Here is a 27,109-nt window from a genome sequence, read left to right as displayed (position 1 = left end):
ATTATTATTATTACTTAAGTGATTGATAGCATTTAACTTTCAGTAAAGTCAACTGAATGATGAAAAAGAAAAGTTAAAACCATACTTTAGAACACAGGTGTCAAACATGCAGCCCGGGGGCCAGATCCGGCCCTGCAAGACCTTTAATGTGGCCCTCGGCTGATTTTCTACTAAAATATTTTAATTATATTTTCTATTAAAATATTGTAAATTTTCTGTGGTGCTTATCACAGCAGCGTCTCCAGCGTCTCTGTACGTGGCCCCTCCAACCAGAGCAGCACAAATGAAGACTTGTCTCTTTCCAAACGCTCTTAAAGGACGATCGTTTTGACTGTTGACCGTGACACCCTCATCAACAAAATGTCCAAAATGAGAAAAGTGGAGCTGAGTGCAGGATTTTCCAAGAAAAATTTACTTATTCCTATTTATACAAGTTAATGTTAAACAAGTTCATGCTAAAACTTTGTGTTGAAATTTTATTTTTCTTAAAGTTTCAGGTTGTTCATAATATTATAATATTTTGTAAAAGAAAGAGTTCATCAATTAAAAAAGATTTCTGTAATAGATTTGTGTTTCTCTGCACAAATATTTGAACTTATTGTTATTTTTGGGGTTTATATGACATGAGTTTCCTGATCCGGCCCCTTTGGGATCAAAGTCGGTTGGATACGGCCCCCGGACCAAAATGAGTTTGACACCCCTGCTTTAGAACATTCTTCATGGAAATGCATTTTATACCATCCCAGCCCCGTTTGATATTTTAAACCTTCAACCCTACAAATAGACAAATCAGAATCGTGCTGACCCCACAGACATGAGGAGTAACACATAATATTGCGTTAGTCTTCTATCACTTTACAATTCTGTGCATTATTCAGTCACTCCATACAACTATTTGTAATACTATTGTAGCCACAGCTGCCCCGGGCGAGACTGAGAGAAGTGAGGCTGCCATGCCTGAACTCATGGTTAGTCACTCTTAGTCTTTATTTTCTTTTTCAGCAACAATACCAAGATGTGAATCAGTACATGAACATTGCACTTTTTATTTATTTATTTCTTATTACTTTTTCAATTTTAGTATGGAACAAAATACAGGGTGACAGTGACAGAAATGAACTGTCACTTCTTATACATGTATATCAGAGACTGGAGAAAAGCCCCAAGTCACACCTGTATAAAACAGACAAAACTGGTTTTCAAAGCTTCATAAATGTGGGCTTCTCCACTTCATACTCTCTTGTTTAGATAAGGGGAGGCTGCTTTGGATCAGTTGATCTTTATACATTTGAAGGCAGCAGTAAATAAAATATTCAATGGGATATCCTGTTTAAAAATAACTTTAAGCACATAAAAACATCTTTTTAGAACATATCCAATTTAGGACGATGACAAAATACATGAGTGTGGTTAGCAGTGACCACCCCACGGTTTCTCCAGCATGAACCAGCACACACTGGTCCCATCTTAGTGGTTATATCTGGTGTTCTCAAAAATCTGGTAAAAACTTTCCGCTTGAATTCCCGCCAACTGTTTTGAATTTGTAACAAGATGTGATTCTTTACATATCACTCCCCAGGTATCCACTGGTATATTTATTGTCATCTCTGTCTGGCCTTACTTTAAAACCACCATCCAGTGTTGCCATAGTCCTACTTATTCATGTCAAGTTAAAGGTACTGTGTTGTGCAAAAGTGACTCTTGTCAGCTTTTAGTCACATTGGAATCTTGTTACCTCTTCAAAAACATAACTGGACTTGTGTTTACCCTTTATTATTAGTCTGTCTACATTGCCAAAGCTCAAAATGCTCCAAAATGTTCCATCTTGTGATGTTAACAGCTCCTTTTACCTTTAGTTCAGTAGAGATTGGCAATTCCAGAAGCTGAAATCATCCAAATGATTCTAGTGAATGGTGTATGGAGTTTAAAAACACAGTGGAGCACTTCCTGTATTACCACATTACATCACAAGGTGGAACTGAGTGTTTTCTTGTGTGAGAGAAGAACTCAGCCTAAATGTGCAGGTTTGTGTGTTAAACATGTGTGAATGAAACAAAACACAACTCCAGGTCTGTTTGTGATGAGGAAACTACTTTAGAAGAGATCAGGAAATAGTGTAATGTGGGCCCTTTCAAAAACAGAAAACCAAAGCCCAGGAATACAAGTTGACACTGTTGCCAATATGGCCACATCACCAATTTGTGATTCACATACAGGCGATTACCAGAATATTATTCATGTAAATGAGATTGAGAGGGTTACAGCCAAAGTTCAATTCCTGCTTCTGTCATCTCACATTCAGAGGAACCATAACAGAGGCAGGTGTGTTCTGGCTCCTCGTTTATCTACGCTCTCAAACACAAACACAGCAGGTCCTTTGCAGAGCACACAAAAGGACCTGGAGAACGAGTTTTTGAAAGTGAAACTACCTCTCACAGCCTGGACGTGTTCAGCACAGGCACTAAAGTTTATTTTACCAGTTTGTTTCCTCGTCTCAAACAGACCTGGAGTTATTGGAGTGTTATGTTTCATTCACACCTGTTTAAAGGTGTGTAACTTTTCGGCTGGGGTTCCGTCACCTGCTTGTGTCTATGGAGATGTCACTGCTCTGCCTGGAATGTTCCACAGTGTGACATTGAACAGCTCTACTTTACATGTGCAGTTACAGGCGGTTTTATGGCTCAAAAAAACCTTAAAAAACAGACATTGTGACTGTGAGCGGGGTTGCCTCTCCACAGATCAGGCCTTGAACTTGGTCTGGTTTGGTCTCTATGTAGACAGAAAGGTTTAATGCCATACTGTGAAACATTCTAGACAAAGTAATAACATCTTCATGGAGAAAAGTGTTTGACAAACCCTCTACCAGAAAAGTTACACAATGCACCTTTAATGCACAAATCATGCAAATCATGTCCATTTCTTAAACAGAAAACACTGTTCCACCTTGTGATGTCATGTGGTAATACAGGAAGTGCTCCACTGTGTTTTTAAACTCCATACACCTTCACTAGAATCATTTGGATAATTTCAGCTTCTGGAACTGCGACAATATGATACATATCTCAATACAGTGCACTTTCATTTTGATATGATATATTTCAAAATGATTGGATACAGTTCAATAAAAAATAAAGGCTAAATCATGACTGTGATACTAAAAGTCTTTGTTAAACCACTTCTTGTGCAAAGTTACTATGAAAAACACCCATTTTACTCATCGAAACATGTCAAATGTGTCACATCAACAACTTTTCCTCCACAACACAACCAACAAAACTGTAGCTCTAACAAAATAATTTTGTAAAATATACCAAAAAATACTCTTGGCGATATATCAGTACAGCAGGCCATGATATCAATACTGTATCATGACATTAAATGATACGATATATCGACATTTCTATGTTTTTGCTCACCCCACACTCACAAGGTGGAGCAGAGCATTTGGAGCTTTGGAAACGTAGACAGACTAATAATAAAGTGTTACTCAAACGTGTGAATGAAACAAAACACAACTCCAGCTCTGTTTTTGAGGAGGGAACTTTAGAACACGACTTTAAGCTCACAAGAGTCAACTTTGCCCAATATAGGATCTTTAACTCAGTGTCATTAAACCATGATTTTTTTAAATTATTTTTTTAATAGCGTGTTTTATTTCAGTGTGTAAATATTTAATCTTGCATATTGCTTGGTGAGTTGTGTAACATTAGCCAAACACAATGACTGAAGTAAGGAGAGGTTAAAACGTGGCATAGAAGCACAGAGGAGTGAAATAAATGTGGAAAAAGCTGATGATAAACACGAAGCACGTTCCTGTTTTTGGCTGTTTACTGCACCACAAACTTGGAATCACTTAAAGGTGCATTATGTAATTTTTCTGGAGGAGGGTCCATCAAATGCTTTTCTCCATCTTCATGGAGACCAAACCTGACCATGTTACAGGTCAGATCTGTGGAGAGGTGACCCCACTCACAGTCAGTCTGTTTTTCTAGATATTTTTGAGCCATAAAACCACCTGTAATTCAATAAATGTAAAGTAGAGCTGTTTAATGTCATACTGTGGAACATTCCAGGCAGAGCGATGATATCTCCATTGAAACAAGCAGGTGATGGACCCCTACCTGAAAATGTACATAATGCAGTTTTAACGTATTTTGTGAATTGTTGAGATCAGCCTATGATTCAAAAGTAGAATTCGGGTAAAGTTTTGATTTTATTTATTAAGAAAATATTAGATACAGACCCTATGGAGTCTGTTGTTGTGGCAAGTGCAGCCACATTGATATGACATATTTAAAGGTACATTGTGTAACTTTTCAGTTGTGGGTCCTTCAGCAGCTTGTTTCTATGAATACGTCATCACTCTGCTTAGAATGTTCCACAGTGTGACATTAAACAGCTCTACTTTACATTTACAATTACAGGAGGTTTTATGTGTCAAAAATACTTAGAAAAACAGACATTGTGACTGTGAGCGGGGTCGCCTCTCCACAGATCTGACCTGTAACTTGGTCTGATTTGGTCTCCATGGTGATAGAAAGGTGTGGCACACTGTGAAATATTCCAGACAAAGCAACAACATCTCCATGGAGAAAAGCATTTGACGAACCCTCCACCAGAAAAGTTACACAATGCACCCAATTCCATCCACTGGAATGGTACTAAGAAAACATTTCAAATCATAATTATATATATTTGCAAAGTTGTTTTTAATGTTTTTTTTAATTTTTATTATGACTAGGCTTTGACGGTGGCGGGTCTGGGCTCTGGTCTGACTGAGGCTGTGGTGGTGAATCCTTTTGAGGTGGTCAAAGTGAGTCTTCAGGCCAACAGAGACGCGTTCAAAGAGGTACATGTGCATGCACTACTGCTATTACTACTACTGCTACACCCCGTCACTATAATGTCTCTTTAACTATGTCACTTTTCTGGTTGTTTCCATGGAGATCAAATCAAATACACTTTAATCATTTTGTCCCAGAGTGTTTACATCTGCAGAACACACTCGCAATACAAAGACGACGTGCAGTGTTAGAAATAAACACATTTAGCGAAATAAGTCTAAATTGTCATAACTCTTTGCATAAAAATCACTGTGACCTGGAACATACATAATGATCTAGAGGTAGAACTATTAATGCCATATTTAAAGTCATACCATGGAACTTTACAAGCAGAACAATAACATCTCCATGGAGACAAGAATATGGCTTGAGCCTCCACCAGAAAAGTTGCGCAGTGCACCTTTAATATGAAAGATGAAACATATTTTGGAGGACTGAATATCTGTGTTTATCTGTTATTATTATATATGTTATGACAGGCTCACTAACTCATTATAATATGTTTTTAATGTGTAATTTCTCCTGGTTTCCCATAGCAACCGTCCTCGTTTGCCCAGGCGAGGAAGATCATCAAAGCTGGAGGGTTTGGGCTGAACGGACTGAACAGGGGCCTCACCTCCACTCTGGGACGACACGGGATCTTTAACATGATCTACTTTGGGTTCTACTTCAATGTCAAAGATGCTTTCCCCGCCAGTCAGGTAAGAACACACCAGGAACTCTGTGGATACTGATACAGAGATATAGATATAGATATAGATATAGGTACAAGTACAGGAGCAAGTTCAGGATACAAGATAACAAGATATATACATATATATATATATAGAGAGAGAGAGAGAGAGAGAGAGAGAGAGAGAGAGAGAGAGAGAGAGAGAGAGAGAGAGAGAGAGAGAGAGAGAGAGAGAGAGAGAGAGAGAGAGAGAGAGAGAGAGAGAGAGAGAGAGAGAGAGAGAGAGAGAGAGAGCGAGAGAGAGCGAGAGAGAGCGAGAGCTAGATCTAGATACAGGTACCGGTACAAGTACAGATACAGGTACAAGTAAGAACACAACAACAGGAACTCTGTGGATACTAATATAGAGATATAGATACAGGATACAGGTAAGGTACAAGTACAGGTAGAGGTAGAGGTAGAGGTACAGATACAGGTACAGGTACAGATGAACAAGTAAGAAGGCATTCTATTGTTTTCTGGTAGATGAAAAAGTAAACTATAACATTTGTATATAACTATTTTACATTTTGTTCATTTTAAAGCACAATATTTGTTTCAAAAGGCTTCAGGCTGTAATAGAAATGTATTTATTGACTTCCTGTTCAAAACTGTAGAACTGATGACCATAGCTAGAAGTAGAAATGTATTTATGATAACAATAAAATATTAAAATTGTCTTGGGGCTTTTCCAAAGATTAAAAGTTGCTTTATATTTTGTGCATTATTCTCTCACTCCACACTGCTCTTAGTACTATTGTAGCCATAGTTGCCCTGGGGCAGACTGACGGAACTCAAGATACTGAAATTTGGGGACCAGGTAAAATTTAAAACATGCCAAATCTTATTTAAAGCAGAACTCATCCTGCTCTCAGATAACATTCAAAAACTGTTCTGCACAAATGAATTCAAGTACAACCTGAAAGGTCAAATGAATTTTAGAAAACAATTCTCTGGATCCCATCTCAAAAGCATGTGTGGAGCAGACTTATTGAATAGTTTAGATGACCATGTCAAAGCTTGTACTAATTTGGTGCACTTCACAAAACAATATAAAAATTAAATCTTACAGAAATATCTAGAAGACTAGATCCACTGTCTTCACAAACCATGACTATGAACTAAACACATGCTTTTCTTTAACATTACCTTTTATTTTGATACGATCATGAACAATATATTTTGTCTTTTTTATCATTATTATTAGTTTGTATGACCATAAACCAAAACAAAACTGGCATCTTTAAAAAATGAAGATAAGAAAAAAAAAAAAAAAAAGAAAGTCTGATTGTATTTATGTTAGAAGGGTTAGTATATGGAACAATTTGAGTGATGATTAAAACAAAAAGTCTAACACTGTAGAAGCCTTTAAAAGAATGAATGAATGTATGAAATATATTTTGTCGCTTATATATGTACAGTAAGTTGTAAATGAAATTGTAAATGCAAACTTGCTGTTCATATGATACCTTTCTTTCTTGGAATTCTATCATTGTTTAAAAGAGTTTGGCATTTGAAGAACTTTGACTTCAGCCTAAACCCTTTCGGTGATCCATGGGGTTTGTAGTGTATGTTTAGTTTAGTTTTGTAGTGCTGCAAAATGACCGAATAAAAAACTGCTACTTCTACTAATATAGACCTGACTCCAAATTCGCATAATTAACTGTCGGCCTCGATGAGCTTCATTTGACTGAGGCTGAACGCTGTGGGTGATGTCGCACTCTCACAGTCCACTTCTTTACACAGTCTGTGGATCAGGCTTTGACGAGGAGCTTTGCAGGTGAATGTTTTTATTGTTTAAAAATGGCCATGTGACATTTCTGAACCCTGACTCAGAATTCTTAGAAAAATCAGAGAGACTGCTCATGTATTTACTGAGATGCTCCTCTTATTTTTCCAACTTGCATCTCTCCATTTGTAATCTCCGTCCATGTTTGACAGTCTGATTAGCTCGTGCTTTGACATGGTGATTAGTAGCCTGCAGGAGGAAGGAGGAAATCATTGCGATGGGCCTGGGCTAATACCTCTGCGTCTGTGTACTCTTCATAACATCCTCAAAGTCTCTCGTTTCACATCCGTCCCAAACAAACGCTCATTCTGTTTAATGGAAGGAAGCGTTGCCATACGGAGCCCTGCGCACATGTACAGGCATTAGATCGGACTAATGGGAAACAGACTGGGGTATTATAAGAGAGAAGAGAGATTACAGTGAGGAAATAAATACTGGGGTTTGTATTGATTAGTTATAGACCTGGGTTAGTCCTGGTTTGGACCTGGACCTTTAGTCCAAGTTTTTTTCTGTTAATATTATAAGATTATTTGGCTAATCGATAACCAATGTGTCAGAAAGTGTATTTGACAAAGCTGATTTTTATTCTTAGGGGGTCCTATTTTTGCCCTCTGGTCTTCTGCAGGATTAGCCCAAATAAAGATAAACAGAACTGCAATTGTGAAGAAATCTATTAAGAATTACAAACAAACAGTGAATCGTGATACAGACCAAAAATTGTTATACCAAATAGTGGGTCTGCATGTGTTCCAGATTTATTTCTTTTATTAATTAATTAATTAATTTATACCTGATTTGTTCCTACCGTTTCAATCTTTTTAGACCTACTTTTGATCTGGTTTAGTGTGGCTTTACTCTGGGGCTTAATCCAGTTTTAGTCCAGGTTTTATCTTCATTTAGCACAAGTTTAGTCCGGGTTTAATCTTCTTTTAGTTCAGGTTTTAATTTGGGTTTAGTTCATCTTTAGTGCTGTTTTTTCTTCATTGTTTATGGTTTAGTCCTGGTTTATTTCATCTTTAAAACTGGTTTAGACCCAGCCTTTGTCAGAGTTTATTGTTTTTAGTCCTGGGTTTATCATGGTTTAGCCCTGGTTGAGACCTGCTTTAGTCCTGATTTAGTCCTGGTTCAGTCCTGGTTTCGACCTATTTTAGTCCTGGGTTCTTCCTGATTTTATACTGGTTTACTCCCTCTTTAGTTCTCGTTTAGTTCTAGTTTAGTCCTGTTTGAGTCCTGGTTTAGTCCTATTTTAGTCCTCGCTTTGACCTGGTTTCATCCCGATTTACTCCCTCTTTAGTCCTGGTTTTGTTTTTGTTGTTTAGTTGTAGTTTAGAAGTGCTTTAGTCACACTTTTTCCTGGTTTAGTCCTAGTTTAGTACTGGTTTAGATTTGGTTTAATGCTGGTTTAAGTTTGGTCCTAGTTTAGTGCTTTAGTCTTAATTTAGTCCTAGTCCTGGTTTAGTCCTGGTTTACTCCTACTTTTTTCCTGGTATAGTCTTGGTTTGGTTCTAGTTTAGCCCTAGTTTTATCCTAGTTTAGTCCTGGTTTACTTCTGGTTTACTCCTTGTTTTTTCCTGTTTTATTCTTTCATTTCCAGTCAGAAGAATCCTTTGCTTGCACATTTTCCAGAGCCGTGGTCCAAAGCATTGGTCATCTCCTCAGTTCTAATTACATGGCTGGATGACTCAAATAGACTCTGGGCTGTGTGCATCCATAGAACTGTCCTCTATTTATGAACATCCAAGTGCGGAGCTGTCACTGCTTTTACGGATTCCCATGGATCTGGAGACCACATATTGTGTGGGATTAAGGAATAGTCAAGGCACTTTTTAATTTAGAGTCTGTTGAGATTAAATTAAGTGAACTCAATTGTGTGGTGTTCCTATGGCGACATATTTGAAAAGGGCAAAAGAGAAAGTTGAAATGCTTGTGGTGGTTTCATATTTTCACTGTAAGACTTTTGTAAAAAGGAGCAGTTATTTTTTTTGTAATTCCTCCTTGGTTTGGTGGTATAGTGCCTGTGGTCAATATTTATCATAGTTTTACATCAGTTAAGTGGCAGTTTGTGGAGAAAAGTTGAGAAGAAAATGTATAAAAATACAGAAAATAGGACTGAGTTGTAAAACAGAATCCCTCTGCTTATGTCATCAACACGGAAACCTCCATTTAAACTGCAGGACAGTTTACGCACAAGGAAGGACTTTTTGTGACAGTTTGAACCTTCATTTGACTAAATAAATATGTTGTAAATATTTGTCTAATCTTGACTATTGTGTCATTCAGAGTGTTTACAAGGTGGATGCAGGTAACAGAGTTCCACATCTGCTGCCATTTCCAAACAGGAAGTAACTCCAGACAAAACTATGTTTTAGACTACATCTTAAATATGACGATGTTAATTAGTTTTACTGAAAGAGTACTTTAACCTGTCATATGCACTTTAAAGGTGCACTATGTCACTTTTTTATGGGTGTACATCACCTGCATGGAGTTCCTGCTATGCCTGGAATGTTCCACTACTTGGCATTACCTTTCTTACTTATTGTATTATTCAATCACAGGAGTTTTAAAATGTGAATGAAGGTGCCTCTCCTCAGATCTGACAAGTAACGCATGTAACAGCGGAGGAGAAAATGCTTATAGATGCAGACAGCACACAGTGAATTCACGTTGAGCCTAAGGGTGCACTCACACTGGGACTTTTGAACCGTGCGATGCTCCGACACGATTGCTGTGGGTGGCTGCACCTGAGCCATGGCCAGGAGCAAAGTTTTTTCACTGTTTTCCTTGTATGAGTGACAGATGTGCACCTGACAGGACTGCTACACTACAGCGGTACATGTGTGCGTACATGAGCTCTCTGCTTTGGCCCCTCCTCCTCTGGGCCACAGTCTGACCTGTGCGGTGCCTGGCACAGTTCATTTGGGCGAGTGTGAGTGCACCCTCAGAGCAACAGTTCATCAGAACTGTAGAAGCCGCTTGGATGAGTTGCAGTCAAATAATTTTTTGTCAGAAAAGAACTGAATTTCTCCTTTACCATGGATCCTACTGGACGACTGAGGAATTAAACAATGAATCTTTAAGTACAGTACTTTACTATTTTGTTACATTCCACCACAGACTAAATGTGGTTCAAACCTGGTATTGTGCTCTGATCCGGTCTCCCTCTGCCCTTGGTGAAGAGGAGCTGTTTTCTTAAAGCTCTTAGGCGCTTTGCTGATGTCTCCACTTAGCTCCCACTTCCCACTTGAACAAACCAACAGTGCTGGGATTTGCTGTTGACTCAGCGCTGCTCTCAGCGTGTCCGTGCTCCAGAGAAAGGCCTGCACAGAGGAACCTGCTCTCATTTGTAAAAATATCCTGACCAATTAGCCTCAGAGCTCTCCAAGTCTGCTCCTCCGGTACTGTAATACTCTGGGCAGCATCGCAGTCCAATTACCCAAATCATCCCCATATGCCCAAGCCCACGCTCCCTGTTTAGAAATGCCTCCAACATGTGCTTCTGTTCAGCCAATCAGAGCACGGCGTCTCACTCAGGAAGTACTAATCTGCCCCCCGCTACCATAAAATGATCCGGGCTTTCATGCAGGCTTTGCAATCATACGCACAAGCTTCTCAGGCTCCCAGGCCCCGCTGCATTTCCATGGAAAATATCAATTTATTTAAAGGGCCTATTTTACGCTATTTTCTGATCTCTGTTTTAATGTCGTTTACTCATCACAAACAGACCTGGAGTTGTGTTTTGTTTCATTCACACATCTTTATTTATTTATTTAATGAGACAGGGACAGTGCACAATTTTTACATTAACCTTAACAGGAGAAATGCTTGTACCAGGTTGTAGCACCAGTGCTACAAGGGTTCAGTGATTGATTATATTTCATTGACCTTAGCTCTCAACTGTTCTTCCTGGAGACCTGTAGCATGTTTTGGGTTGATAGGGGAAACTAAAGTGCCTGGAGGAAACCCATCTAAACATGGGGAGAAACATGCAAACCCGGAACCTTCTTGCTGTGAGGCATGAGTAATAGCCACTCAGCCACCGTGCCATGTTTACAAAAACCCTGCTTATATAAGCTGTGTTCTTCTCTCAAATTGAACTGCTTCACTGTCTATTTAAACTCCACACACCTTCACTAGAATCATTCACTTGAAAACTACCGCTTCATGACATCACAAGATGGAATGGGGCATTTTGAGCTTTGCAAACGTAGACAGGCTAATAACAAAGAGTTACTCAAACATGTGAATGAAACAAAACACAATTCCAGGGGCCTCATTTATAAAAAAAACTGCGCAGGAGTTGTCGTAAGTTAGTGCGTACACCTAGTAGCTACGAGAGGCGCTAAACATGAGCCGATAATCAGTGGGTTTGACCGAGACACGCGGGACAGAGGGAGGAGGACGCTCCACGCAGCACCACTTGATCACGACAAACACTTTATTAAAGACTTTTTTAAACAAGGTTTAATAAATAAATACAAAACTAAAAGTGACAACAATGACTCATCTGTTCATTTAATCATATTTCATAATATTTAGGCTGCACATCTTTGCAGTAAAGCCCATGTGTTTTTTCGCTGTTTCAAGAGTTTTATCGCTATATTTGTAAGTCTGTCTATGAAGTGTGTGTGGACTGGCCCTGTATATTTATGCATATACACATAGATACGTGCACGCGCTGATCTGAATGGTCAAATTATGAGCGCGTGCGAGAGATTCAGATGCCCTCCCCTGGAGAGGGAAAGGAGCGAGGGAGGGACACGAGGACACGAGGACACAGATTTAGCATGAAACACATCGGATACAGATGTTATTCTGCCAATTAAAGTCCACACGAAACATCCAAACTGCTGAACCTGTGAGTGTGGGTCTGGGTCTGACCTCTGTGAGTCTGGGTCTGGGTCTGTGAGTGTGGGTCTGGGTCTGTGAGTGTGGGTCTGGGTCTGTGAGTGTGGGTCTGGGTCTGACCTCTGTGAGTCTGGGTCTGGGTCTGTGAGTGTGGGTCTGGGTCTGTGAGTGTGGGTCTGGGACTGTGAGTGTGGGTCTGGGTCGGGACGGGCACGGGCATTATTCTGTTCTTCATACAGTCAGAGAGCAGCTCTCATGTGCTCAGTTCCCCATTACACAAAAATGTAGGGAAGATTTTGGTTGGGGTCAGGTTCGGGTCAGGTTTGAGCAGTAGGCTTTGTGTTGTCCGCAGACTCGGGTCACTCTGGCGCTCGGTGCGTAAAGACTAAAGTAAAAGTGTTAAAGTTGCGTTCATTAAATCAAAGCCTGGCTCCTGCTGCGTCCAAGGGAAGAGTTTTCTCTCAGGTCGGGTCATTATTTCGTCCTCTGTGTTGGTCACAGACTGTGTTCTATAGAAGTCTATGGTCGCGGTGTGGACTGTGGGACTCTGCGCTACACCGTGTCCGGGAACGTGGCCGCGCTCGTGCACGAGTGTCAAATGTATAATATAGTGGAGAATAATGAGTGGAATAAACAGCCCTTCTCCCTGTTTTGGCGAACCAAACACTTAAATGCGCAAATCTGAAGGTCATTCTTCTATATACGTGGATTTTCTGATCAAACACTTCCTCAAACTCTGTAAACTTCTGCTTCTCTCCACGAGTGTCGCTTTTTCCCCGTGTCTCCAGACTTTGCGTAGAGCTTACAGGAGGTCCAGAGTTAGTGTAGAGTTAAGCAAAGAGCCACACCTTAGTCGAGTTTTAGAAATACCGCGGTTGGCGCACAGATTTTTGCGTAAGCAAGCTTTATAAATGAGGCCCCAGGTCTGTTTTGAGGAGGGAACAACTTTAGAACATGATTTAAACCTCACAAGAGTCAGCTTTGAGTGATATAGGAGCTTTAAACTATGAAGTTGGTTACAACTTTTTTTTTCTTTTTAGTTTTTAGGAATTAAACTAAATCTAATCTTCCAATTCAATCAGAGACAAAGAGTAAAAATTGTACATTTTAAGGAATCATTATAGTTTGGAGGTTAGTTCTTTGTGGTTGCATTCATATCACTACAGTCATATCTTGTCCTGTATTTAAACTGTATTTATAATATGATTTAAAAAAAAACATGTCCAAAGTCCCTAGAAAGGCATCTGTAAGTGGGAGAAGTGGGAGAATGCAAGATTGTAAAATGGATAAATATTTGCATGTAGTTTAATTGTTGGTTAACCCCCCGTGGACAACAGATGGAAACTGCTGTAGCTACATTTGGTGTAAAGCATCTCTTCTTTAATGAGACGAATCTGTTAAGAATATAACTTTATTTGTCTGCTTCAAGATAAAACAGAAATTTGACTTCAGCACTTATTCCAGGCTTATTAAGGCAAACAACCCTCTTCTTCCTCCTCCTCCAGACAGTTACACACAATAAAACTCACAGTATAAAATCAGATGTGTAAATAAAACCGAGCTACTTGGTGCTTTTACTTATTGCAGTGGGGGTGAAGAAATTACACATGGTCTATACCAAACATTACTATAATATATAAAGAGTTTCTTTAATATTATCACATGGTCTTATATTGATTATGATATGGATCCAGATCATTCCAGATATTGATTATGATATGGATCCAGATCATTCCAGAACTATTTACACTCTGGAAAAGAAAAAAAAAATAAATATATATATATATATATATATATATATATATATATATATATATATATATATATATATATATATATATATATATATATAATGTGTTTCTCACCTTCCACGGTGGTAGGTCTCTCTCACCCTCATTCTCAGCTCGGGTCCTCTACCAGAGGCCTGGGAGCTTGAGAGTTCTGCGCAGTATCTTTGCTGTTCCCAGTACTGCACTTTTCTGGACTGAGATGTACATTGTTTTTCCCGGTATCTGTTGAAGCCACTCTTCCAGTTTGGGGGTTACAGCCCCGAGTGTCCGATCACCACAGGCACCACTGATGCCTTTACTTTCCAGGCTCTCTCCAGCTCTTCCTTGAGCCCCTGGTATTTCTCTAGCTTCTCGTGTTCCTTTTTCCTGATATTACCATCGCTTGGTATTGCGATGTCAACCACCACGGCTCTGCTCTGTTTCTTATCCACCACCACTATGTCTGGTTGGTTCGCCATCACCATTCTGTCAGTCTGTATCTGGAAGTCCCACAGGATCTTGGCTCGGTCGTTCTCCACAACCTTTGGAGGTGTTTCCCACCTTGATCCTGGGGTCTCCAGCCCGTACTCTGCACAGATGTTTCTGTACACTATGCCTGCCACTTGGTTATGTCGCTCCATGTTTGCTTTCCCTGCCAGCATCTTACACCCCGCAGTTATGTGCTGGACTGTCTCAGGAGCCTCTTTGCACAGTCTACACCGTGGGTCTTGTCTGGTGTGGTAGATCTGGGCCTCTATTGCTCGAGTGCCCAGGGCCTGCTCCTGAGCAGCCAGGATCATATATATATATATATATATATATATATATATATATATATATATATATATATATATATATATATATATATATATATATATATATATATATATATTAGGGGTGTCAAATTATCGCGTTAATTGCGATTAATTAATTACAGTCATATTTAGCGCGTTATGTTTTTTAATCGCGTTAATCTAATTTTTAATCTCTAACTTTACTGTTTCTGTATGCGAGTTGCTTTATTATAAAACCTGTTTTTATGTGTTGTTGGGACAACAACACACACACACACACACAAAAACCACATTTATACATTTTTTTATTTCGGTAATTCCTCTCATTGCCGGAAACCCACACAAAACGCGCGAAGTAACAGCGATGTTAACGGCATGTTAAAGTTGGCGGCGTCAGTCGCACAATGGACGAGGTCGAAGAGCCAGTAGAACAGAGGCAGCAGTGCACAGGTAAAAATACATTCGTGTCTTGGAAATTATTCTCCCGACGTGAAATATAAAAGAAAATAACTAATATAATATCGCCTACAACTTAAATGTCACTGGTGAAAACAACCTGCATAGACTCATGATGTCTGCACTACTGTCCTATAGTGACCTGCCACATGAGGGGACACGCACACAAACACACACACACACAAACACAAACACACACAAACACACACCTTCATCATCGTCATTAACCTGAGAACGCGCGGACCACGTTTCCTTCCGTAGACACTGCGCGGACACCGACGTGCTCCCGTGAGCCGCGTGTGGATTGTGTTTTCTCGCGTACGGTGCGTAAACCCGCGCTTCCACCTGTGCGCCTCTAAACCAGAACTAACACCAAGACTAAAACCAGGACTTATCCAGTCCAGGACTAAACCAGGTCTAAACCAGGACTAAACCAGAACTAAAACTAGAACTAAAACCAGGTCTAAACCAGGACTAAACCAGAACTAAAACTAGAACTAAAACCAGGTCTAAACCAGGACTAAACCAGAACTAAAACCAGAACTAAACCAGAACTAAAACCAGGTCTAAACCAGAACTAAAACCAGAACTAAAACCAGGTCTAAACCAGGACTAAACCAGGACCAAACCAGAACTAACACCAGGACTAAAACCAGGATTAATCCATTCCAGGACTAAACTAGGACTAAAGTAGGACTAAAGCAGGTCTAAACCAGGACTAAAACAGGACTAAAACCAGTGATCTCATATATAAAGCATTTCTCTATCAATAATATTTTTAATATGGTTAAGGAAAGACTGGACTTTTTATTGTCTTTAAGTAGACAAAAGTTATTATGTTCAGATTTCCTCCTCTTTGCTTCTTTACAACAAACAGTTTCTTATTCATGGAGACTTGGGCTCAACAGCCAATTTGGAGAGATTTGTTAAACAATAAATGACTTTATAAAGTCACTTTTTTTTAAATCTATATCAGTCTTTTGATCTGCCACAATAATGTAATAATGAATTTAAAATGAAAATACCTCAAATTTAAGGCTTTTCTCAGCAATTTTTAGGTGAGATTAAAATGAGATTAATTAGATTAATTAATTACAGATCATAATTAATTAATCTGTCAATTTTTTTAATCACATGACAGCACTAATATATATATATATATATATATATATATATATATATATATATATATATATATATATATATATATATATATATATATATATATACACAAAAGTGATTTAAACAGGGCATTTTCAGGAGTCTGTGATCAGTGCGAGCATTCATGGTCCTGTCTGGGTAAACATTTTTTGGAAAACCCTTCATACATACACAGACATACATACATCACATGGAAGCGTTTACTTATTGTACTGCTGGTCCCATGAATTTCCTCATGTCTACAGGACCCCACTCTGGAGTTCTTGAGGAAGTTTACCATCGGCCTGGTGTCTGGGACCATCTCCTCCTGCGTGAACATCCCCTGGGACGTGGCCAAGAGCCGGATCCAGGGACCTCAGCCTGTGCCCGGGGAGATCAAGTACAAGACCTGTATGCAGACCATGGCTCTGGTCTACAAAGAGGAGGGGTGAGGCTTTTCATTGTCTTTGTTTTTGAGTGTTTCCAAATATTTCGTGTAGACAGAAATATTGTGATCTCACTTGGTCACTCAGGAGGTCCGTCCCTCAGCTGTGAGTGTGGCTGCCTCCATCCACTCAAACTCTGAAGATTGCGGCTTCTCTCACAGCTTGTTGCAGCAGCAGTGATTTTTGTTTTGATCCAATAACAAGTGATACAAAAGCAAACATCACAATACTGATTCAGTTGTCTCTGCACATCAGCACCAGATTAGGTCTAGACGAGGGGTGGGCAAACTACGGCTCGGGGGCCGTATGCGGCCCTTTAAACCTTTAATCTGGCCCGCTGAACTTTAATAAATTATAATAATAAACCTTGTTAAAGTTTTATATTTCCTGCAGTTCCAGCGTTTCCCAATAGAAGGCGCACTCTAAATACATTGACCTTTTTTGAGGTGTGGCGTATTATGTTGCGTTCATGTGTGTCAGAAGATCCAACTTGCTGAGGTGTTTTTCTGACATAAGGGGGTGTTCATGTGAATTTTCTCGGTGGGAATGTCATTTTTCCAATCATTTCACCACTACATGAACTAGGGGTGTCAAATTATCGCGTTAATTGCGATGACTTAATTACAGTCATATTTAGCGCGTTATGTTTTTTAATTGCGTTAATCTAATTTTTAATCTCTAATTTTACTGTTTCTGTATGCGAGTTGCTTTATTATAAAATCAGTTTTTATGTGTTGTTGGGACAACAACACACACAAAAAAAAACAACACATTTATAATTTTTTTATTTCGGTAATTCCACTCATTGCCGGAAACCCACACAAAACGCGCGCAGTAAGAGCGATGTAAACATCATGTTAACGTTGGCAGCGTCAGTCGCACAATGGACGAGGTGGAAGAGCCAGTAGAACAGAGTCAGCAGTGCACAGGTAAAAACACATTCGTGTCTTGGAAATTCTTCTCCCGACGTGAAATATAAAAGAAAATAACAAATATAAAATCGCCTACAACTTAAATGTCACTGGTGAAAACAACCTGCATAGACTCATGATGTCTGCACTACTGTCCTATACACAACACACACACACACACACACAAACACAACACACACACAACACACACACACACACACACACACACACAACACACACACAAACACACACACACACACACACACACACACACACACACACACACACACACACAACACACACACAAACACACACACACAACACACACACACAAACACACACACACACACACACAACACAAACACACAAACACACACAAACACACACACACACACACACACAACACAACACACACACACACACACACACACACACACACACACACACACACACACACACAACACACAACACAAAACACACACAAACACACACAAACACACACACACACACACACACACACACACACACACACACAACACACACACACACACACAAAACACACACAAACACACACACACAAACACACACACACACACACAAACACACACAAACACAAACACACACAACACACACACACACACACACACAACACACACACACACACACACAAACACACACAAACACACACACACACCTTCATCATCGTCATTAACCTGAGAATGCGCGGACACCGCTGTCCTCCCGTGCGCCGCGTACGTTTTCTCGCGTACGCTGCGTAAACCGCGCTTCCTCCTGTGTGCCTCTAAACCAGAACTAACACCAAGACTAAAACAGGGACTAACCCAGTCCAGGACTGAACCAGGACTAAACCAGGTCTAAACCAGGACTAAAACCAGAACTAAAACCAGGTCTAAACCAGGACTAAACCAGGACTAAACCAGAACTAAAACCAGAACTAAAATCAGAACTAAAACCAGGTCTAAACCAGGACTAAACCAGGACTAAACCAGAACTAAAACCAGATCTAAACCAGGACTAAACCAGGACTAAACCAGAACTAAAACCAGGTCTAAACCAGGACTAAACCAGGACTAAACCAGAACTAAAACCAGAACTAAAACCAGGTCTAAACCAGGTCTAAACCAGGACTAAACCAGGACTAAACCAGAACTAAAACCAGAACTAAAACCAGGTCTAAACCAGGTCTAAACCAGGACTAAACCAGGACTAAACCAGGACTAAACCAGAACTAAAACCAGATCTAAACCAGGACTAAACCAGGACTAAACCAGAACTAAAACCAGGTCTAAACCAGGTCTAAACCAGGTCTAAACCAGAACTAATACCAGGACTAAAACCAGGACTAACCCATTCCAGGACTAAACTAGGATTAAAGTAGGACTAAAGCAGGTCTAAACCAGGACTAAAGCCAGGACTAAAACCAGTGATCTCATATATAAAGCATTTCTCTATCAATAATATTTTTAATATGGTTAAGGAAAGACTGGACTTTTTATTGTCTTTAAGTAGACAAAAGTTATTATGTTCAGATTTCCTCGTCTTTGCTACTTTACAGCAAACAGTTTCTTATTTATGGAGACTTGGGCTCAACAGCCAATTTGAAGAGAACAAACAAGAACAACATTTGCAGGATGCGGTTGCTACATTCATGTAGTTTTAAAACGCATGACAATATCAAGTAATCAAAAGTATTCAAATTACGTTACTCACTTTAAGTAATTAAATGGATTAAGTTACAAACTACATTTTGGGATATGTAATCTGTAATCTGTAGGGGAATACATTTTAAAAGTAACCTTCCCAACACTGCAGATTAGTAATAGTAATAATAATGATGATACTGTGGAATGTAACTAACTGCGCTTGTTAAAGTTTGTTAAACAATAAATGACTTTATAAAGTCACTTTTTTTTGTTCTATATCAGTCTTTTGATCTGCCACAATAATGTAATAATGAATTTAAATGAAAATACCTCAAATTGAAGGCTTTTCTCAGCAATTTTTAGGTGAGATTAAAAAGAGATTAATTAGATTCATTAATTACAGACCATAATTAATTAATCTCTCAATTTTTTTAATCGCATGACAGCACTAACATGAACACATCCTGAGAATCGCCACAACAAAACTAATTTCAAACTTTGAGGCGCTGGTTAAAAAGGGACACCAACAACACTGTTCCCACTGAAATCAAACATAAATTTCTCTGTAAAAATGCATTTACGTGTTACATGTCATTTTTGTTAATGTGTGCACGTGAGTGGTGTGCCCGTGCATGTACGTTCTCATTATAAGCAACACACCAGATCAAATATAACATGCTCACATACTGGCACACTGTCACTGTTCCATCCGATACAGACTAGTTAAAATGCATATTTTTGTTGCCACAAAGTTTGTTCTTGTTTCTAGACAATAATAGAAATGTTCAGGTTCAACATTTGTGGATTTACTTTTTGGATATTTTATGGTAAACTGCAATCTAATCAACAGAAAAAAAAAGCCCCCATCTGGACATATGACGTCATCACATTCTAGAAACTGAAAACTGAGTTTTATATTCAAATGCACTGAAATCTGGTAAATGGTCACATTTTTATTCAGCGCTTTTCCAACTTCAAGCCACTCAAAGCATTTTACTTCAAGGAACCACTCACCTGTACACAGACACAGGGGTGAGGTCTTGCCCAAGAACACAACAACGACATTCATCTGTGGGAGCTTATCCTGGTGGGAGCCGACCTTATGTTGAGAGTGGGATTCGAATCACCAACCTTTAGATCAGTGGACAAACTGAGACAACTGAGCCACTTTCGCCAATTTGTGTGTGAACTTGATGTATGGAGCTGGAGCTATCATCAGGAGCTGACTGGCACCAAACAAACACCCAGGACTTTTCCCTCACAAATCAGAAACTTGAACTCATCTAATCATGAAGTGTGTCCAGCTGAACTAAAATATAAACAGTGTGTTTCAAAACCAAATTTAAGTTAAAAAAAAAATGCAATTTTTGGTCTCAGTTAAGAAAAAAATATTTTTGCATGAAATCACCAGTAGGTCAAGTTGCAACATGTCAACATGTAATTGAATAAATGCAAGACAGATGAATGACAGTTTGTGTTCTGTAATGACCCTGGTGTGGAACAGTTGTTGTGTGTGTGTGTGTGGAACAGTTGTTGTATGTGTGTGTGTTGTCTTCATCCGTCAGAGGCGAGTGCTGAAGCTGCAGGTTTGGTCCACGTGTGTGCGCTGCCTTTCTGTCATCTCCATGCTAAAACAGAGACGTTTCACTCTGCTCCCACTGACAGCCTCAAACCCGGCCACTACAACAAGATCTATGTTATGTTTGCACTTGCCCCGGGCCTTTCCCCAGCCCCCCTCCTGCCCCCCTCCTGCCCCCTCCTACCCCCTCACCGTTACCCCTTCTCTTCGACCCCCCTTTGCCCCCTCTCCTCCCCCTCTGCAGTCTCACAGCACCGCAACACAGACGAGGAGAGTGGTCTAAACTTTGTCACTGTGAAAATGAATTGTTTTGTTTGTTTGTCTTGTATTATTGATACTTTGGATTCAACATTCTCTGGGGGAGTGATGCTAACTGTAGGCTCTGTTTTGTCTGAAGCTCTGTTACTCAGGTTGGGCTTTATTCTGAGCTTTGTTTTAACACAGTCTGATCATAAAGAAATTATGATTTAGCGGGAACTACAACAGATGAGCTCATCTGTGCTGTTAAACAAGTCTCTTACACAGAAAATGACACTAGCCAACAGTTATTCAGTCACTTTCACCTTTTTGTTGAAAATTCAGTTCTAAACAGGACCATAGACTCTTGTTTTGATCTCAGATTCCTGAAAATGCTCTGCTTAAATAAATTCTACATTTTTTTCTTGAGTTTTCTGACAATCTCAGAACGTTTTTGGCAGTGTTTGCTAATCTGTGCATTGTGTCACCATGGTAACTGCTGAACTTTCCACTACAGAAATACACGTAGAACACCCCCAGTGTAAAATCACTGCAAAATATCCATAATGCAACAGCTCTGGTTTCAGCTTCTTCATTCTCCTTATCTCTTATCTTCCTGAATGTCTTACCCACTCTTCACCCCATTTCAGCTGCTTATCCAGTGAAATTCAAATAAATTGTAATAAAAGGAACCGTAGAATCTGTGTACAATCATATATTGTCTGCTAGAAATCAACATAAATGAATTCATATATTTTTGTCCAGTTCATTTCAGGACTGAACTTCCCATTTCTTAGAGCTTCCTTTTTCGTACAGCTTCCTCATTAGGGTTCGGTTACATTGTGCCGTGGTCTTTTATTCATGTTTTATAAGTAGAATTATACATGCAAGGAAAGCCATTATTTCCCTTAAGTGCAGGTACTTCCACTTTCTCTGAGTAAGCTGGAAATTCTACGTTTAATAGTGTCTGGAGCAGGGCTAATTAGCAAGACAGCTATTAGCACTACGGGGCTAACAGACGATCGGCCGCTCAAACTACTGAAGTCATTTGTGATGTGAATGAATCTGGTGACGTTTCTGGACTGGACAGAGAGGACGAGAGGCAAAGAGAGAAAAAGAGACAGATGGAAATATTTTGGCACTCTTCCTGGTTTATTGACATTGGAGTGTGTGGAGCACTTTTGGCTAGAAAATGGCTAAACATATTACGCAAACAAAGGGGGGGAAACTACAAACTTGGCAAATCCAATAACTAAGGTTTATAGGTACAAGTCAAATCCACAAATCACCTATTTATATAATCGTCATTTATTGACGGAACTGGAGCTGTTTTCCAAAGTGCTGCTCAGGACAAAATGATCGAGTTTACCAGTAAAATAAGTCTCCACATTTCCAATGCTCTGCTGCTTTTTACAAACAAATAATGACAATATTTAAAATAAAACTTAACTCTAAATGTCAGTTATAAGTTTGCCAAGGACAAACATTCATGCGCACATTATCACATTCATTTACAGTGTTTTTTTATAGACTTCTCAAGTTCATGCTAATCTTTGGAAGAACTGATGACATCATAGTCCCAGTTTTCTCTGTTGATTTCATTATCCTTATTTTTGTATTTATTTATTTATTTTTGCATTAGCCAACAGTTTTTCAGTTAGGCACTCTCACCTTTTAGTTGAAAATCAAACTCCTAAATAGGACCATGAACACTTGCACTGATCATAGGCTCCTGAAATTGAGTTTTCAGACTTAAAATGAATTTCAGACTTTGAAAATGTCTGCATTGTGTCTCCATGGTAACTGGTGAACATTCCACCAATGCACATACATGTAGAACACCCCCAGCGTAATGTCACTACAAAGTATCAATAAAAGTAAAAGTTGGAGCAGAACTTTGCACAGACTTTTTGATGATGGAATGTTTGAGGACGTGGAGTGTAGTGTTGGCCTGGTGCTGCTGCAGGGAGACCCCGTGGTCAGAGGGCTGCCCCCTATGCCACAGTCAGTCCCCGGACTAACACAAGCCAGTCCCAGCTAATTAGTGGTCCCAACGGGAGGCGTCGTTAAGCGGAGCCTAACGAGCTGCGCCGCGCTCGCTGCGCCGCGCTCCGCAGGTCAATCTAATCAGACAGAGGTGGGGAGGAAGTGCCCTGGCCCTTATTAACGCCACGAGAGGCTGAGCGGCTGAGAGGCTGAGAGCTGGGGACTGGGACTGGGACCGAGACTGGACCGGGGGAGGAGGGGGGAGGAGGGGGAGCGGAGCTAGATCAGCTTGAACACATTAGGGACAGGTAGCCAGAGACACGCGGAGGAATGACCTCCACAATCAACTTTCACTGTTTTTTCATCAAGTGCAGAGAGACTGGAGCTGTGCAGGAGGAGGGATGTTTGTGTTTGAAAGAGCACGTGCTCAGATTAGGCTTTTCTCTGGGATTCAGTTAGAATCAGTGTCACATGTAAATAGTTTTACATAAATTATTGTTTTACATGTGCAATATAAATCACAACATTACACTTTCTAATCAAAATGTTTCCATTGAGTTCAGAGCTGCAGACCTGACCTCAGGTACATCAGTCCAAACTATGGCCCTCGGATCAGTTTTGTGGCCCTCAGTCTTTAGTGGCAGAAGGGTTTGGTCTGAGGACACCCTGGACTCTCCTGACCAGACACTTGTTTGATTTCCTTTGCCACCATGTGCATTTGTATCTTCTGTACTGTAAGTACTATAGCTGGGTCTGGCATGGAGGGGCATCTGGTTTAAAAACCTGAAAATAAATTCATCAAGTTTGTTACAATCCAAGTCTAACTGAATGAGTATTGACATGTGGTGTAGCCCTAAGCCTTATTGTATTGTAGATTTAATTGTGTAACTTCACTTTCTGGTTTTCACACACTACAAATGCTCTGATTTAAAAACCACATAAACGTCATGCCACAACTTTTTATGCTTTGCATTATGGGTCCAGGCCACACTGTACCACAAAATACATAAAATATATTGGTTCCTAAGTTCCTAAACTCTATGATTTTAACATTTTCTCTCTATATTCCTGCAGGTACTTGGCGCTCTACAAAGGACTGGTGCCAAAGATCATGAGGCTTGGACCAGGTAAATAAAAACTCAAATAATTACACTTACTGGCAGTCTTTTATTATAGTTTTAATACTACATTCTTGATCTAGGTGGCGCTGTGATGCTGCTGGTCTATGAATATGTGTCTGGATGGCTGAACAGAAACTGGTAAAACTAAAAAAGGGAAACGAGAAACTGAAATCCAAAGTGCCTTAAAGAAAATCTCACTGTCAATAATTCTACTTGACCAAACAGTCACTTTTAATCTTACACAACATATGCTGGTATCATGTTTTTATAAACAAGCAGTCATAACGGAAGCATATTTTAATAAAGAAACTAGAAAGAAAAATGTTTAAACTTGTGTTAATATTATTTTAGGAGTTTTTCAAATGTCAACAGCCATTTCACATGAACATTCTCAACATTCTAACTTTCATTTGCTTGAAAATAATATGTTTGAGCCATTTTCTTGCATTAATGGCACTCTATGTAACTTTTCTGTTTAAAAAGGCCACCACCTTCTTGTGTTCATGGAGATGATGCTTTGTCTACAATATTCCACCATATGCCTTTACATTTCTCCATGGAGACAAGGCAGAAAAGTTACACAGTGCATTCTGAATGACTTTCATATACACATCAACTGTTTAAAATGGTATTAACTTAGTATTTTCTAGTTTCCTCATTCACTGACAGACATTGTGCCAAAATCTATTAAAAATAGCCTGAGTTAGCTGGAATTTAAAAGTGAAAAGTGAAGTCTGATGCACACCAACTGCACTTCTGTGACGCACAAGAGTCTGAAAATGCCTCAGTAATATTCTATTAATAATATTATCTCTAAACTTATTATTGTCTTAAATGTGATCACAGTATACAGGGATCAAGTTGTCAAGTATGATTTTAGTTTAAGAAAATCTGGATACTGTGTTAGGTCATTCAGGCAACTGATTAAAAAAAATGCAGTCCCCCAACACTGTAAAAAAGTGAAGATGTCAAAACAAACAAACAAAAACAAAAAAAACCCAACAACTTGAAAACAGATGTTTTCTTTGTGGTAAAATGTTAAGGTGAATGAATTCACAATAAATACCCAATCTCAAAAGTTTGGATGGACAGCAAAATGTAGAGACCCCCACTAACTAGAGAGTTGCCAGTTTGATTTGATTCTTTGTCTGTATTCGGAATGTTGTCTTAAATATGATCACAACAGGTTTTATTCATGGTTACCGGAAGACGTTTGGAAACGTGCGGATGATGACTTCTGGTGTAGTTCTGAACACTGGACCTGTGATAAAACCGTGAATTCAGCAGCAGCGTCTTCACAACCTGCCAAAGCTTTCCATGGAGGACGGGACTCGAATCGCTTATTAATCTAATCACTCACAGGCAGTGGGTTTGAACTGAAGATCTGCCAAACAGAACGGAAAGCTACAATGACATCTTTTTAAAAAAAAATTAAGTTAGGCAAATCATAATACACAAATTAGGCAATTTATAAAAGGAAAAAAGAAAGAAAACAATGACATCTAGATGAAGAAAATCAGGCCATTTTCTCAATTTTCCCAGATTTTGTCAGAGATCCTATCACCAACAGAGCCCAAAGGAAGTCGTCATCTGCATGTTTCCAAACGTCTGCCGGCTTTTTTGATGTAAACGTGAATATACTGACACATTAGTAGGATTTTAGTTTAGTAATGTCTGTGTAGTAATAAATTATGTTTTAAATTTGCTAGAATCTTTTGGTAACACTTTAATTTACAGACCACATATTAGTGGCTAGATTGTAGTAAAATGCATAAAAAGTGCTTAATTGCATCTTTGTTAGTATTTGTCAAGTACTTTCCATACATTTTTATCTAAGTCTGTATTTTGCAAGTATCAAGCCATTCTTACTTTCTTTCCATTAAAGTAGTGAGGATTACAATAGATGTTTCTGGGTCCCTAAGCTAAAGTGCTACCAATCTTTTTTATTTTTTCATGTAAAATTTACGAAATGATGCCAACTTATTATGCAAAAGAATGAATCATTTTAAGAGCAGAACATTGGACATTTATTTCACTCAGATCCTCAGAAGCTCCATTTGAAAATCACCTGTCATTTTGAACTCCACATTACATGGTCTAAACTTACATCACACTTGGACTCCAACAGGGATCTTTCTTCTGCACTGAATACCAGAGAGTGTGGATATTTTTCTGTTACAAAATTTACTTGTGTGTGAACTTGCAACTCTGTAATGCTGAATGACAGATCCAAATAAAAAACAACAACATATATATATATATATATATATATATATATATATATATATATATATATATATATATATATATATATATATATATATATATAAAATATTTAATTCTGTTGTGCCTTTTCATAAACATTATTACATTAAAGAGGCTGTAGAATGTCAAATTTGTTTTACCCAAGTACAGAAATATTGTAAAAGCATTATTATTAGCAGAATTATTAAGTGTTTCTATCATATGTGAAACAAGAAGTGCACCATTTGAATGCTAGTTGTTAGCAAAACTCCACTTTGGTGTTTGAAAGTTGTGAACACACTTATAAACTCATTGCAGTGAAGAATTAGGATGCTATGAATGCGTTAGGAAAGTGAGGAATAATTCAAATAATAAAAAAATAAATTCAAAATGACCCAGTTCAGTTGTTTATATTTTTAAAGTAAAAAAGGTTTGAGTCGCCTACCAACAGCCTCTCAACTGCAGCCACACTTTTGGGGTCAAGGCATGAATCTTGCTTCATATTTTGTCTTTTAGTTCTAGTATCATTTTACATTACAGCTTATTCTTCCCGTGTTCCCCATCAAGCC

At 39.0% G+C, this 27,109-nt stretch overlaps 1 protein-coding gene across 1 annotated transcript in view; it reads left to right on the top strand.

Annotated features, from left to right (window-relative positions):
* The window catches only part of slc25a21 (solute carrier family 25 member 21), a 93,235-nt gene extending 66,648 nt beyond the window's left edge, over window positions 1-26,587 (top strand). The window contains exons 7-11 of the mRNA XM_055155606.1: window positions 4,742-4,849; window positions 5,381-5,545; window positions 16,619-16,800; window positions 24,250-24,302; window positions 24,377-26,587. Of these exons, the coding sequence (XP_055011581.1) occupies window positions 4,742-4,849; window positions 5,381-5,545; window positions 16,619-16,800; window positions 24,250-24,302; window positions 24,377-24,438 (570 nt within the window). The 3' untranslated portion in view covers window positions 24,439-26,587. The remainder of the gene's footprint in view (window positions 1-4,741; window positions 4,850-5,380; window positions 5,546-16,618; window positions 16,801-24,249; window positions 24,303-24,376) is intronic.
* Window positions 26,588-27,109: the final 522 nt, after the last annotated feature.

The sequence above is a fragment of the Boleophthalmus pectinirostris genome, unplaced genomic scaffold (genome assembly GCF_026225935.1).
Source record: "Boleophthalmus pectinirostris isolate CB_2022bp ecotype Guang Dong unplaced genomic scaffold, ASM2622593v1 HiC_scaffold_10, whole genome shotgun sequence".
Taxonomy (NCBI): Eukaryota; Metazoa; Chordata; class Actinopteri; order Gobiiformes; family Gobiidae; genus Boleophthalmus; species Boleophthalmus pectinirostris.
This window is presented reverse-complemented; position numbering and strand designations above follow the sequence as displayed.